The 16,450-nt window shown below is 45.6% G+C and overlaps 1 protein-coding gene and 2 gene segments (V, D, J or C); all 3 read right to left on the reverse strand.

The window, feature by feature from the left end:
* Positions 1-16: 16 nt before the first annotated feature.
* On the reverse strand, positions 17-823 carry LOC113223193. The segment is given in 2 exon segments: positions 17-527; positions 664-823. Coding segments are annotated over 2 exon segments (549 nt in total).
* A 3,326-nt stretch (positions 824-4,149) lies between these two features.
* On the reverse strand, positions 4,150-5,116 carry LOC113223191. Its single transcript, XM_026452735.2, has 2 exons — positions 4,886-5,116; positions 4,150-4,796 (listed from the first exon to the last, which is right to left on the reverse strand). Exons 1-2 carry the CDS (start codon positions 5,022-5,024, stop codon positions 4,183-4,185), a joined length of 753 nt encoding a protein of 250 aa, XP_026308520.1. The 5' UTR covers positions 5,025-5,116; the 3' UTR covers positions 4,150-4,182.
* A 6,611-nt stretch (positions 5,117-11,727) lies between these two features.
* Positions 11,728-12,584, reverse strand: LOC113223194. The segment is given in 2 exon segments: positions 11,728-12,071; positions 12,196-12,584. Coding segments are annotated over 2 exon segments (393 nt in total).
* Positions 12,585-16,450: the final 3,866 nt, after the last annotated feature.

Consider the following 16,450-nt stretch of genomic DNA (forward strand, 5'->3'; position numbering starts at 1 on the left):
AGAGTGCAGTGGGCCAGGATTGTTTTCACCACCTACATTTGCAGTCATTGTGTTTCAGGAATGAATCTGTGGTCTCTTTCTACCCAAAGGACAGCCGATGTCCAAATCCACCTCTTTCCCATGAAAAGTGAGGAGCAAAGAGAGGCCTCTGTTAAGGGTCTCTGGGAACTGCAAGGAGAGCAAAGGATGAGGTTTGTGAACAGGAAGGAAGTGACTGTGCCACGCTGTGGCTAAGCTGCTGGCACAGAGATACACGGCCGAGTCCCGCTCCTCTGTTCGCTGGATCGTCAGAGTGGAGACAGATCCCTCAGGCCTCTCTGCAGAGAACCGATCATTGGGCAGCCCTGATTTGTCTGGTTGAGCTTCATAATTGAAGTAAGTCAGAAACTTTGGGCCCTGCCCCAGGGCCTGTTGGTACCAATAGAGGGCTGCATGACCCGAAATTGGATCACACCTGAGAGCTACATCCTGTCCCTTCTTTGTGACTTTGTACCTGGGAGACTGTGAGACTCCAGCACCCGTGTAATCTGTGGAAATAGAATTTGGCAACAGAATAAGGAAAACATTTGTAGTCATCACACACACACACACACACACACACACACACACACACACCTACATACAGAAAAAAAAATGACACTACTTTGTGTTCTGAGGACTCACCTGTCCCTAGGAAACCCAGGACCACCCAGCAGAGGAGCCTGGTGCCCATGGCAGGGTCAGGCCAGGACGGGGACATTACCAGATCAGTGTCACTGTGAGCAGGAGCAGAGGATGATGGACGTCCTTGTCCCCACAGGGCAGTTCCCACAGTGACATCACTTCCCCTCTCAATCCCCAGGACGTCAGGGTCACAGTATTTATATTAGAACACACTTGGGTGACGCTGTAAATATTTACAACCTCTGTTTTAACAGTATCAATGCATGGCTCATCGCTTTGGGCTCTAGAGCTGTCTGGACTCGGAGGCCTCACACTGCATCTCTGATTTCATCTTATCCTACAGCCGCTCCTCTGTCTGCTGGGCATGTCCTGTAGGATGCGCCAACACTGTCCCCAGCATAGGGCACAAAGAGGTGAGCTCATTGTCTTTCCTGCAAGTCAGGGTCCCCTCTGCCATCCGCTTTCATGTCCCAGACTCCTCCGTTCCCCCAGTCACTGATGCCCAATGGGACTGTCCCATCACATGGGTTCCCTCATGAACTGCCCTCGTGCCTTTCTTCTGGGATCACTTCCCACCTTTGTTAACTGTAACTCAGAAAAGATACCCATAGAAAATCATCTCAAGCACAGAGTGACTTACTAATGCTCATCTATTCCATGCCCTGGACTGGGTAACTGGGAACTTCCATATGAAAAACACCAGGACCTAAAGTTCTAGCATCTAAGATTTGTTTTACCATTGTCCAATTTAAGACTCTGATGGAAGAAAAGTACTCAGTTTACTGTTTAGGTCCAATATATACAAATAAAATTAACATTCTTTACTCTGAAATCACATGTTCTCCTTTGAGTAAGTTAAAAGGTCACACAAATCATGAATTAAACCTACCAGGCTAGAGTGGGCCAAAAGAAGACAGAGCTTTTTTCTGGAAAGTCTGTTTCTGGGGTTGGTCAATGTGGTGCAGGAAGGAGGCGGGCATGCGAAGTGTTTTTCCTTGTTGGAAGATGCCGGAATGTGTGATATCCTGGGTACTCAGCTGATCTGGGAGAAAGGGTGGTAAGGCGTGTAATACGACGGACCAATTGTTGTCAGCAGGATTGTCCTAGGAAATTGTCTTTCAACCATCTGAGACATGTTTTCGGCTCTTTGGCCCTCTCTGCTCTGTCCTGTTTGGGGGCCAGGTCTGTACATGGAGAGAAGGTATCTCTACCACACAGTATTATTGCCGTCTTCACAGAAATGCAGGGCAATTTCTGCAGATCTGAGGATTTCACTTTGGGTTTGCCATCAAATCATTGAGCTGATCAGCTACAAATTCATGAAGCACATTTCTCACACTGCAGAGCTCAAAGAGAGACCAGAGCACTTGCTTTGGTTATAAAAGAACTGGGTCCAGGAAGGCAGCAAGAGGTGAGCTTCCCTCCCTCTCCACAGGTCACTGCACTCTGAGCAGGAGTCTGATGTCCCAGCAACTCCAGCAGGAAAGAAGCTCAGGAAGGAGACAGAAGCAGGAGGCAGAGCCCTGCCTCTGGGTGGAGTGAGATTTCAGGCACAGGATTAAAAGAAAAGTTAGTAGCCAGCGTCTAGAACATCTACATACAAATTGTGTCCACATTCACCTGGGCAGCACAGGTGTCCCCCGGAGAGGAGTCCACGGACCATGGCAGGTTGAGATAGTTGTTGATCTGGTGCCTAATCTGGGAGAATCCCTCCTGTGCTGGATTGTATTAAGTCAACTTTGCAAAGGTAAGAGTCTGACTTTCCCACAATGCCATTTCTCTTATTACTCTGGGTTAGAGATGGTCAAAGATACATTGGGTAAAATTTAGAAGATGGATATAAAACAGTCACTATAACAACTGGCAGGTCATTGTGGTCAGACAGTGAGAGTCAGTGCCCATCAGATACAGAGGCATCCAACAGACCTTGGAAGTCCAGTTCATCTTCCCAAATGCTGGCCAAGAGCAGCCAGGCTGCCCCCAGTGTTTGACAGTGCACCTGCAGGCGTGGCCCCCACACAGAGGGAACAGCTTCCCCAGAAGCAGGTCTCCTTGGCCTTTTCCTGTACTCCCAGCTCAAGGTCCCACTGCATGGCCTGGCATGCTCTGATCCTCATGTCCCTGCCACTGCAGCCTGTCCTGCCCAGACCTCCAGAAGCCCTGGCTACTGACTGGCTCCTTCACCTTCTGACTTCTCTCCTCAAGACCTTGTCTTCCTCAGCTCCTCCCACATATGCGTAAAGTCTAATTCTGATCATAAATCTCTTACACTCTCAAACTTGTAGTAGCCCTGTTTTATTGATGCAAACATAATGGAGATTTTCTTACCAGAAGTGGTTTCAAGGAACAACCTTTAAGGATGGAATTCTAGAGGTAGATCTCTAATCTGTCTCGATTTGTTGTGGGGAAAGACCCTGAAGGAGAGCACAGAGACCTGCAGGAGGTCGGGTGCTGCAGCCACAAGAGGAAGCCTTGAGCCATGTGTGGACACCATGATAGTGATTCCCCGCCAATTTCCAAGACTGACCTGAGCCCAGCAATCAAAGGGGTGGGCTTTTTTTACTTAATGCTAGATCTCTGCCAGGTTACAGTAGATGTAGTGTGTTCCTACTATTGGTTCATCCACCCACTCATCACCCACTCAGCCTGTCATTCACTCATCCGTTCTCTGTGAAATGGGTCTCCCCACATGTCAGGCACCGATATTGGTAAATGCAGCAGGTACAGCCTTAGCTCTCATGGGCTAAAAAATTAACCACAGAGACCGGTCGTGGTGGCTCACGCCTGTAATCCCAGCACTTTGAGAGACCGGGGATCATGAAGTCATGAGATAGAAACCATCCTGGCCAACATGGTGAAACACCATCTCTACTAAAAATATAAACAAGAATTAGCTGGGCGTGATGACACATGCCTGTAATCCCAGCTGCTCGGGAGGCTGAGGCAGAAGAATCACTTGAATCAGAGTATCAGAGTTTGCAGTGAGCAGAGATCATGCCACTGCACTCCAGCCTTGCGACAGAGTGAGACTTTGTCTAAAAAACAAAAAATAATTGGGGGGAGCACAAAAATAATCAGATAAGTATCTGAGAAAGCCCAAGTGTGCTAAAGGTTAGTAACAGACATGATTCTATGAGAGCTTAGGAGAGGAAAGTTGATCTCAGCTGGGAGGGGGGGGATTGCTTCCCACAGGAGGGCTGATCATGCTGAGATCTGAAGCACAGGTAGGAGCTGGCCACTAGAGAAAGGAAAGCTCCAGCCCAGGGCAGAGAAAATGGCCTTTGAAGTCTCTGTGATGGGAAGGAAGGAGTCACAGAAGAGGGGTTCCCCTCATGGCTGAAGTAGAGAGGAGCGGGGAGGTGGGGGTGGAGAATGACTGCTGAGATGGGAAAGGTGGGCCACAGGAGGGTGGGGAGTGGGGGAAACCCTGGAGAGAGGAAGCAACATGGTCACCAGGGAGAGACAGGAGTCTAGATGGATCTGAAATGTAAATCCTGTTTCATCCTGGGAGCCTCAGACTCAGGATGATGAGTTGAAAAGTAGGAGCTGGGGGAGCCCTGGCCCAACCCCTAAAGGACAGCTTGGAGGATAGACCAGAGAGAGCAACAAAGGAGACATCTGAGGACCGGGGATCAGCCCAGGCCTGCCTGAGACTGCCTGCAGAGGCACCTGGCACAGAGCGAGGCTCATACTATCTGGGCCAGTTGGGGCCACTTGGAGTTCCAAGGTTCCTGTTCCAGAAAACTCTGCCCAGGTCATCCCTGAGTCTTGGGTTGGGGAGGAGGGCAGAGCCTCCCTGCTTTCATGTGCGGAGAGGAGACAGCCTTGTAACGCTGTGGAGTAACTGCTGGCACAGAAGTACACAGATGTCTGGGAGGGAGCAGCCGACTCCAGCCTGAGCAGGAAATACTCTGTGTTTATTCTGGAGACATTGTAGCCATTGGAGTCTTCTCCTTTGGTAGTGATACCAGCAGTAATTGAGTAATAAATCAGTCTCAGCCCCATGCCTGGGTCTTGTCGATACCAGTACATGTAGTCATGGTTCATATCCTGGGCACACTGCATGGTCATGCTCTGTCCTGTCTTCAGGACCTGGAATTTTGGGGTCTGAGTGACACCAGCATTCACTAGACCTGCAGAGAAGAACAAAGCTGATGCTGTAGCCCCAGTGGAAAGGGGCTGGGCCTTGAAATCCACACAAGGGTCCCTGCCCAGGACCCACCTGTCCACAGGAGAGAAAAGGCCACACAACACAGGAGGTCAATGCTCATGGCAGGTGCTACAGGACGGAGGGGTCTTCTGGTTCTGTGCATTGATGAAAGGGCAACAGGACTCTCAAGGGAGTCATTCTGAGATGTCATTCTCCCTGCCTGGGCCCCAGAGCCTTCTTGTCAGGAGAGACCACGCCCATTCCCCAGATGGTCAAATTCAAGATGAATGCACCAGTGAACAGCTGAGGATGAGAAGGACACATTTGTCTGAATTGAATCAAGTCTACAAGATTTTCATGACTTTTTGTGAACAGTTTGTAACTCAATGTCAATTTTATTTCTTCAATAATATAATAAATAGCCTGGTGTTAGTTACCTACATAGTGCTGTAGTCTAGAGTCTTAAGGAAACTCCTCATGTCTTCCTGGTGTTTTGGATTCCTGTGTTCCAAATACTCTTTCAAGTATCCTTTTCTAATTTGGTTAATTGACCATAATCCTGTTTAAAATCCTTTGTCTATATTGGTTTTCTCTGTTATCAAGTTTCCAAATCCCAGGGGCAGGCTCATCAACATTGGACAAGTTTTGCTCTGTTTCTTCTCAATTCACTGACAGATGGGACTCCTGACAAACCCAGCTGAGCACCTTCAGCTCCACCCAGGGCTCTTGCTTTCCTTGTCTGGGGTGAGACCACAGCAGACAGACCCACCTCACGCTGCTGACTGCCCTCTCTGTGTGGATGATGGTGACCACCCAATGCTGCCCATGATCTGTGGACACAAAGGTGGCCTGATGCATGAGGGACTTGGGGAGAGAGGGCCGACTTTAGGGTAAGGAAGAATGCTCTGTTTTTATGTGAGATGCCATCTTTCATAGGGAATATCCCTTCGTGCAGGATTACTGCCATTAATTTAGTAATAAATAAATTTTAGTAATAAAAAGGAGCTCTAATAACCTATCTCGTGATTCCTCCAGGGTTTCCCAAGTTTTCCCTGGGGGTTCTCCTTGTCTATTTTCTGAGCTCATCATCTTCTTCTAGACCCAGCCAACACCCTTCCCCCAGGTCCCTCTGTCTACTGAACCAAGCAGCAGGGATTGATTCCTTCTGGCTCCCCTCATTTCCATGGTTGCTTAATTATGGGTGGGGTGGTTTGGGATGGCACAGGGCAAAACAACATCAAGGGCATTATTCTTCCTAGGGCTCTGATTCACTCTCAGAACTATATGCTTCATGGTAGAACCTCATGGTACTTATCACATGTGGATCAACAACCCCCCATCCTCACCTCTCAGCTTACCACCAAGTCAGAGACTCTTTGAGTAGAAAAGGCCTTAGAAATAATCTTATTTCCATTTCCAGGTGTGCTTTGTAGGGTGAACTTGTTACTAACACAGCAATTTGTCCTTAATTTCCAAAGAAATCACTCCCTCAGGTGTGCATCTGTGCTGAGACCTAAAAAATCCATTAGGAGAAGGAGCAGGGTTGCATCACAGCTTCACAGCTTACAATTTGATATTACATGTCCTTTGTCTTGGACATCCTGCGGCCACTCTGCCATGCTCCCAACTGGCCCTCCCCACTGACTGTGCTTTCTTCTCTGCTGATTCAAAGAAAGTAAGATCCTCCTAATTTTAGAATGCAGGAACATTTACCAATTTCTGCCCCACGAGAGTCTCTCTTTGAACTCTGAGATATTTATTAAACAAACTCTGACTCCATTGGCCGTGCCATTTTTCGCTTCGCCACCAGTCTTCACAAGGTAAAGGAGACGTACTGATGTTTACTTAACCTTGAAAATAAATTATCCCACCTTCCAACTACTTACAAAGCAAAACTGGCTAAAATCAGATGAGATTCTAGTTAATATTGTTTTCCTCTACATTTCACATATAGGAAGTGACCACTTAGTTGGTTCTCCTCCCTCCCTCATTTTAACAACAGCCCCTCCCAGAGCTCCCTGGCCTAGTTTATCTACATCAGAGTCTCTGCTACATCTTGTGGTGGGAATAGTTTTATCAAAACTCAGATCTTCTGGTTCCAGGCCACTAATCACTTACCCACTCTAGTACCTCGCCACTGCCAACACCATGATGCATGTCCCTGTAGTGCTATAGGGTACACAGAGTCTCTTAACCCTGGTGTCTGATTTAAAGACAACCCCAGATGGTTCTAGACTTCCCCTCCCTCAAACTCCAGTGACCCATCTATCAAGTCCACATGGAAACAAGATGACTGCCCTCCATCTGGCTCCACCATTTATTAGCTCTGAGACCATGGGCAAGGCTATTCATTAACCTTCCTGGACTCTAGCCTCGTCTAGAATCATCTATAAAACAAGACTAACATTCCTCTCAATGCTTTACACACATGAACTGAGATACTGTGTAGCATCTTGTAGGTTTGATAACAGTCTATCCTTTTATCCCTTCCTGTCTCCTCATGCAGGAGAAACCAATGGAGCTCTTACACTGGCCCTGCTAGGACTATGAGTGATGGAAAAGCTGGAATCATCAGCTGAGTGCTGGGGTGAGGAGAACCTAGAAGCGTAAAGATGCCATTCAGTCACTTTAGAAAAGATCTGGCAGAATTTAGGAATCAGGCAACAGGGCACGAGTGTACCTGTCTGCCCTCATTATGCAATGTGAAGCAGCTAATAGAGCAAGTTAGATCTATATCAACCAATCTGGAACAATAAAGACCAAGGTATATTAACAGAAAAGAGTGTGCATGTGGCAGGTAAAGTGTACAGGTGAAACCATTTTCTGTAGGTGTACTTGGGTAGAAAGGTATGCATGAACACAGAAAAGAAGGGTGAAAAGCAGCAAACCAGAGTGTTCATATTGGTTACCAATGGAAGGTGGGATTGGATTCGAGAGCATTATTGACATTTTCATTATATATATTATTTAATTTGGTTATTAAAAAATCTTAACGACATGCAAGCTTTAAGTTTACACTTTTCATCAGGTGTCAGAATTTGTAGTGTCTAAACGGGCAAAGTACAGAAAACTTCTGTTTATGGAACTCCCTACAAAGGCCCATTTATTTTTTGTAATAAACTGAGGATAAAGTGTGCTTTGTAAAAACACACGAGCTCCTGGTAAACATAGCCAGTCTCTGACTGCTGAGAAGGGTGAGCATCGAGATCGACACATTTGATGGTGAGGTCGGTTTTTGCTGATTATGAACTAATAAGGCTTCTACCTCTGAAAGCCTGATCACCACGGGGAAATGGGGGATCTCACTCCTTGTTCTAGAACAGGTTTGAATAGCCCCCTGATTGGAAAAGGAAGAGAAATGAGCCCCCTCTAGTGCCTGCATTTCCAAACTCAGTGAGAGCTGGTTTCCAGTTATACATTGTTCAAGCTTTAGAAATGCTCCTTGTTTCTGATCCAAGTAGCAGTATTATTACAATGTCGATTGTAATGATATTCCAGCATTTATCAACAGCACACAGCTTTCTCAAATACAGCTTTAGTGAGTGGGTTGAAGAAAATGCTTTCCTTAGGGAAGATTTTCTGACTTTGGTCTGCAATTATTAAAAATAGCTAGTCTATTTTTGGTCTTTATTGCCTAAAGAGTTAAAACTGCATTTGTCTTTAAAGCATTAATGTAAATCATTCTGGCAAAACTGGGGCTTCGGTCTATCTGTGGGCCATCCTCAGTGATTGTATATTGGATTATTTCCACCCAGGATGACTCTCACGATTCCTCAGGGACTAACGCATAGCCCCGCTCTGTAAATGGAGCCTCTGCCTCGCAACCAGCCTTTCCTGACTGGTAAAGGCGGGGAACAAGCAAAGGTCTCTGCTCAGCGCCCTGCACCAAAATCAGGTGTAGGCTGGAGGAAGCTGGTGACCATGAGCTCTGTGTCTCTGGCATTGCCCACCAATTCATGTAAATGGACACCCATAATATGGCTCAGTGTATCAGGCACCGTGGCCTCAAAGCCACCCAAAGGGATATTTGTGCCTTAGGAAAACTCTCCCTAAGAGAATGGGGAAGCCACTTGTTTTCTTCTCCATCACCTTTTAATGCCAGTGTTTGACATTATGTTTCTGATCACTCTCTCAGAGTCATTAGGTGCCCTGTGTCTGGGAGACTCCCAAATCCAGGACACCTGTGAGGGACGGAGATTGAATGAGGAGACAAGCCAGGAGGGTGATGGGCAGGTAGGAAATTCAGTCATGTAGAAAGGCTTGGGATCCAGTGACTCATCCATGACAGGGATTTCTCATGTTTCCAGAACTCATTTGATCCTAGGAGATGAAAGGATAGAGTTTCCCATTTAATGTTTCCAGACATCTATGTGGGAACTCAGAGGGCCTTTCAATATCTGTTGTTTATTCTTTCAAGATTGGTCAGTGGCACCTGGAACCGCTGTTGGTACTGACAATAAAATGGGGAACAAAACATCCACAATTTGTAAAACAATGCATTTTACAGTCTAGAATGCAAGAGAAGTGTTAATTAAATAGTCACACAAAGTCAGGGAAAATGACTATGGTGCTAAATCTATGAATATTAATATATATTATAAGCTGTGAGCATTTACAATAAGGAGGTACAGCCTAGGAAAACTGTTGAAGGAGTGTCTCCCTAAGGATGGTGGTAGATAAACTGAGATCTGGAGAAAGAACAAAAAAGAAGAGACTTGTGTTGACACAGAGAATACAGCATGGAGTGGAAAGGCCTTTGGTGGGAGGAGCATGACACATGAGGAATGGTCTGAACTGAGGGATCTGTGGTTGACTTGGAGGTGAGGGTGCATAGGAAGGGAGAGGACAGCTGGGAGCAGACATCACGTGGAGGAGGCTGAGGACTGACATGAGCATGGTGTGGGGAAGATGGAGTTATGAAGGCCGACAGGGAAAGAACATAGACCTGTATTGTCAATGCTGCCTGCAAATATACAATTTCAAATGAACTTTCCTTTCTGAGAGCAACTGAGGAAGAGGACTTCTGAGGCCAGAGCCGTAGGAGGGGCCTGGAAGAGAGGATGCCTCTGCTCACATCACAGTGATGTGCGTTCCCTAGTCCAGCTGAAACTGGCCTGAGAGAGAAGCTCAGCACTGGGCAGAGTTTCCTATACACAGGGCTGCTCAGAAATCTGAGGGCCCCAGCCTGGTAGGTGTTGGGGAAACTCCTATGGGACAACGTCTTCACGAGATCATGATCTCGTGAAGACAAGGCCACCTATATCTTCCACTGAACTTTGTGTGCAGAGGAAGGTGGCTGTGGGGTGAAGCCTGGTGCAAGAGGGCACAGAGGTCTAGGAGAGGCTGACACCAAGGCCATATATTTCACTTTGAGAGAAAGTTACAGACCCTCAGGGATTTCTCTGTAGTGTGGGCTGGGACGGATCAGCTGTGCACCAGCTTCAGCTCCTATTAACTCCCACACATGTAGTCATGGATGGCAGTCTCAGGCATCTCCATGCCACTTCATGTCCTGCATTTGTTCTCTGGTACCTTGGGAACTGGTTGTCCCAGCTTCTGTGAAGTTTATGATAGAAGGAAGTTGAGTGTCCAAGGAGGGACGCCAATAATGTAGACCTGAGGTAAAGGCTTAAGCTAGGGTATCGTGAGCCAAGGAAAAGGCTTTGAAGGACTCATCTGCCCCCAGGAGGCAAAAGGGCACACCACTGAGCAGTCTGGTGGCCATGGCAGGGTCAGGGAAAAATGAGGAAATTGTGGAGAGGGTTTTCAGCTTGTGCGTTGTGGACATAATTCGTGGATGTCAGTAGAGTCAATTGATGATGCCGCTGCCCCAGCCAGCCAGTGACTCTGCACTCTGCCCGCTATTCCTCCCTCTACCTGCTGCAACCTTCAACCTACAGTATAGCCATAAACCGTCACCCATGTGGTCCCTGCTCCTGGCTGTCTTTCTTCTACAAGACAACAGACTGACAAGGTTCATGCTCATTTGCGCTTCACCTACCTCTCCACCGTCAGCTCAGGGTGTCCAATTTAAGGACAGGCTATTGTTTCTTCACAGAACGTATGTGCTTCCCTCCCATTTCTAGGTCTCTATCTTGTTTCTCACGTGAGATCTATTTCAGGTATATTTATTCTTAGTGGTGAAAATCCAAACTTAAATTTTAGTAGAATAAATTGAGAAAAATATCCTTAGATGTTTATATGAGAAAGCGGTTTTTGTCTACACAAAAACAAAATTGTGTTTAGTTTTTGTTGCATTAAACTCTTTCATCAAAAAACTCCATAAAAATGAAAATATAAGCTGCAGACTGGGGAAAGACAAAGGGAATGCATATAAATGACTGTTAAAAAGTGTGAAATTTAACATTCCTCAAAGTTGCTAATGAAGAGGCCGTATTAGCGACCCCTGAAGACAACTGAATCTCTACTGCCGCCCTGCTGGTCACTAGAGGACAGTGTGAGGCTCTGACTTACTGACCAGGATGCAGAAGGTGATGATGGAGCAGGGGAGTAGGTGGAAAATGTATGGACTAGTTTGTTTCCTACTTCTGATCCTTACAAGCCAGGAGACATGGGAAAATGACTCAATGTCCCTGAGCCTTCCATCCGTAAAGGAAAAATAAGAATGTTTGATATGCAAGATTGTTGAAAGGCTTTAAGCTATATAACAAATACAAAGAATCAATCGCACATCTAGGGCTCATTGGTCACTCTTGTCCTGAAGTTACCCAGGAAGTGACAAGCTGCAAGATGATGCAGCAGAGAAGTGGGCACTCTCACGGCACAGGAAACCTGGGCTCTGTTGGTTGGGAGAGCTCTGTGCTCAGTAGGACAGAAGACATGCCTTCCAAACAACTCAAAGCTTCCCTTGAGGGAGTGAAACCTGGGTGGGGCCTGGAGCTCTCAAATCAAAGCTAAGGCAGGAAGTTTATATACAGAATGTCAGTGACTTTGCCAGGCTGTGCCAATCTGCTGGCACAGAGATACAGGGCCGAGTCCCCCACCCCCAAGGTGTTCACATTCAGCTCAGAGCTATAGTTAGGGAACTGGAGACCCGAGAATCGATCAGGGAAGTTGCCTCTTTCTCTCTCTTCCTTCTCATAATACTCAAAGATAAGCTGGGGCCCCTGACCCGGGGCCTGTTGGTACCAGGACACAGTGTTGTGCCCAGAGATAGGAGAGCATCTCAGAGTCACTTGCTGTCCTCTCGTTTTGATCAGGTGTGTGGGACTTTGGGTGACTCCAGGCTCCACAGGGCCTGTGGGAAAAGCAGATGGAGAATGAGCTCAGGAGACAGCCTGGAGGCCCTCCCCAAGGTAAAGTGGAGGACACAGGGGTGGGAAAGCTGAGAATGGGGCTGCTGTCCAGTGCACAGGACTCACCTGCTCCCAGGAGACAAAGCAGCGCCCAGCAGAGGAGCCCAGGGCCCATGGCACAGTGGGGCAGGCAGCACTGCACCTGATGTAGGGCTTGGTCCTCCTGGGGAAGAGCTGAGTGAGTTCTGGGCCTTGATTTTTCTGATGGGAGGGGTATCCTGTGATGTCACTGTCCTGTGTCCTCCCAGTGCAGCCTTCCTTAGGTCTAGTGCTCCACGGACCCTGGACTCTACCTGTCCTGCAGAGCTGGAGGGATGGGTGAAGGCAGAAGCTTCTGCGATGACACAGTTGCTCCTCTGCCTACACTGCCCCAGGCTGCCCCATTGCCCTCTCACCCTCCTCTGACCTAGTGCTGCGGTGCTCCATGCTGGAGCTCACACACCTGCCCATCAGCGGAGAGTGAGGAGCCTGTGATTAAACCTCAGCTTCCAGCTCTTCCTGGCTGTCCTCACAACATCTTTCTGATGCTAGATTCACACCAGCGTTTCTTATTATATTTTCCGGTCCCAGACAACATTCCCAGCCCCTTTCGTCAGTGGCCAGTGGTGCAGAGTCCCCAAGATTTAGTCTGTCTGATCAGATTCAAAGCAGACCTGGGTTATCTGTAAATTATTTAAGAGTACAGATTTCCCAGAAATAATTATAGGACTTTAACAGCTTACAGCATAGAGTTTGGCATATGGGAGACAGGACAGCAGAGGGAGGTAGGGTCACCATCTGTGCTGGTTTGCAAAATCTATTCCCATGGCTTCCTTCTTGCTGGGTTAAATTTCCTGGTGGCTAAAAGTAGTCACACAGTAGCCTGAATGCTTTGCCACTTAGACATTTCTTTCATTAGATATACTAGCAAATGGCTCATAATTTTTATATTCCATAAAGTTCTAAAACAGGACACAGCTTTGCCAAGGTTTTTGCTACTTATAACAAGGATGGCATTTGCTTCAATTTCTGATACCTTGTTCCTCATTTACCCCTGAGCCTTCACCAGAAGTGCCCTTTATGCTCTGTTTTCAGGAATCTTGGCTTTTGCTATTCTGCTCCTCCCAGTTCTTTCAACCTCTATCCATTAGCCACTTCCCATTAACCAAAGCTGCTTCTACATTTTCAGAAATTATACCAACAGCCTCACTCTCGGTACCATATTTTCTTTCAATTTCTTTCCTACTGCTATAGAGAAACACCATGGACTAGGCAATTTACGAAGACAAGAAGTTTATTTGGCTTTATAGATCTGGAGACTGGGAAGTCCAAGATAAAAGGGCCATAACTGATGAGGGCCTCCTGCTGTTATCCAAGGCAGAAGGAAGGGAAAGCAAGCACCCAAGTCAGAGAAAACGGCTGAATTCATCCTTTTTATCAGAAGACCATTCCCAAGACAACTAATTCACTCCCACAATAAGGGCATTGATCTCTTTCTGAGGGCAGATCCCTCCTGACCTAGTCATAGCTGTCATAATCCCAATACCATTACACTGACAAGTTTCAACATGAGCTTTTGTGAGGACACACAAGCATAGCACACACATCTACACTAAGATTCATTATTTCCACTCTTAAGTCTCTCTCTCTCTCTCTCTCTCTATATATATATATATATATATATGAAAAAAAAAAAGAATGCATATGCCCACAGGAAAGAATCCCACAATATGTTCACAACAACTTTATTCCTCATAGTTGAAGACAGGAGTAACTTGGATATCCATCAACAAAGAATGGATAAACAAGTTGTGGTATATTTACGCAATGGAATATTAGTCTTCAGAAAGAATGACCTACTGATACAACAATATGAATACACTTCAGAAATACTAATTTTGGAGAAAAACAACTCAATAAAAATATGATTCCATTATATGAAGCTCAAGAATAGACAAAGCTACTCAATAGTGATAAAAATAGAAAAGTTTTTATCCCTAAGACAGAAATTGATTGGAAAAGAGCATGAGGACACTTTCTTGAGTGATGGAAATTTTTTTTTTAATAATCATTTCAGTTACTGTTGCACTGGCGTATACATTTGTTAAAATGTATGAGGATGTCCTTGTATTAATATTTGTGTTTTACTCTCTATTAATTATACCTTAATAAAAAGTATTACTAAAAATTAAACAGCTAAATTGCATAAAAGGTGGGAGTCATATACAAATGTATGCTTGTATTCTGCACAGCCCAATTTAAAAATGAATCACACAAAAACAAGAAAAGACAGGAACACACCTATCTGTGTAAGATATGGAGAATGTGAGAAGTGCTCAGTGACTGAAATAGGCAACATTGAAATTTGGCAACAAAATAAGTTCAAGTGATGAGTGGGCTGAAAACCAAGTGAGGATCAATATCAAGGAAAGCTGTAGACAAACAAAAACTTTCTAAAAATATCTTCATATGCTCTTGAAATCACTCGGAGAAACTTGAGCTGCTATACGTTTCATAACTTGGGAAAGTGGGCATTCATCAGTCTCACAATTGAGCCTTTCCTTTAGTTTTGGCTTTCAACAGATTGGTCAATTGATGAACTGATTTTTTTGCCCAGCAAGTAACCTGCTCACCTCTTTGCGAGTGAGATCCTGGGTGACCCGGCACTCCCCCTTTGGCAGCCTCACAGAGGGGAGTTGGGCACAGCACAGACACACGGGGTTCTGTCCACAGGGGGTTGGACTCCCTGTGAAGCTCAGCTATGGACCTCCCAGTCCTGCAGTTAACGGATCCCAACTAAAGAAACCTTACCTCTAGGTGTCCGCTTTACCTGTAAGTGCTAAAGAGAATTACAGGCTGGAGAAAAATAAAATGTTTGCTCAATATTATTCTGTAATATTTTACAAGAAAATCAATTGAGAAATTCATGCATTTTCATCCAAGGCAACATCATGAGGATAATAGCTGAATTCCTTCCTTAATCTACCCTGAGAAGACGCAAACACTGCTCTATGCCCACAAATACTTTAGTAGAGATTTATTTATAGTCTATTTTCGATAATTCTACTAGTCAATTATCTTCAGGTCTAACGGCACAGTTTGATGCATCTAACATTTTCCTTCAGTAGTCTGTTTACCTAGGTGTTTTAGAACTTGTTCTCAATATTTTTTGTCCTCCGGAGAACACATACTTGGTGTCCAATGGATTCTCAGCCAAGGTGATGTTATCAGTACAACTTATAAACTTGCAGAATCCCAGATCACTCACACACGTTAAAGTTGTTGCCTGGTGAGACCTGCAGGGAAGAGGAGGTGCAGCAGAGATGCACTGGGCTCAGGGCACAGCCTGCCCCTAGCTTTCCAATGTTCCTCTGAGACATTTGCTCCCCTGCACCTGCCACTGATACCAAGGCTGCCCAGCAAAAATTCTTCAACTTTATTTGTCATTAAAGATTAGAGGGACTTCCCGCCTCTTGCACAGCTGTAGTTAGCCTAGCAATAACTGAAAACTGCTGCAGCATCTGCATAATATTAGATCCAAGCCCTAATTTTTCTAAACCCTTTCCCTCCTGGACTGCTCTCCCAGACTCCCCAGAGCCCTTTCGATCTCAGCGGACCACCGTGCCACCTTGTGGTCAATAAGTGAAGTTTCATCATTGTTTATTCTGCAATGGCCCAAGGAATGCTGGGAAGTGTCTGTAGCGTGAGCTACCAGAATATTCCAGAAGTGCCATCCCGCAGGTGTTATGAGCAGCTTCCCTCAATCATCATACCAACACTAGTTCTAACCCTGATTATTGCTTTCAGTTACCAGTCTTAATATCCCACCTTCATTCTGAATAACTCTTATCACGTAGCTCCAGTTATAGTCTAATTTTTTCTCCCTTAAAACTACCATCTAATGAAAGAGGAACAGAATGAGAAGAATGAAGGGAAATAATACTTGGTTTTAAATAGTAAGAAAACACAGACGTTGAGGTATAAAGAGATTATTTAATCTGAACCACTAAAGATATACGAAAATATCATCCACAAATGACAATGTTACCCCAAAAGTATAGATCAGCAAAAGATGAAGTCAAATGTCTATTAATAAAAAATAAAATTGAAATATATAAAATGAGACCTCTTACAAGGCAATAAGCAATGGTGGAGGAAGAAGTACCTGATGCAGAAAATAAGGATGGATATAGCTAAGACTAGCAAAGTGGCTGCTACAGGAAATGATCACTATGTACAATGCATATCCATTGATCTGAGCACCAAACAGGGAAGAGATGATTCTGGAAGAGGCAGAGGAGCAGCGGGAGATGAGGACTCTCTGGTGCTGAATAGCATCATG

The sequence above is a fragment of the Piliocolobus tephrosceles genome, unplaced genomic scaffold (assembly GCF_002776525.5).
Source record: "Piliocolobus tephrosceles isolate RC106 unplaced genomic scaffold, ASM277652v3 unscaffolded_39781, whole genome shotgun sequence".
In the NCBI taxonomy this organism is placed as follows: domain Eukaryota; kingdom Metazoa; phylum Chordata; class Mammalia; order Primates; family Cercopithecidae; genus Piliocolobus; species Piliocolobus tephrosceles.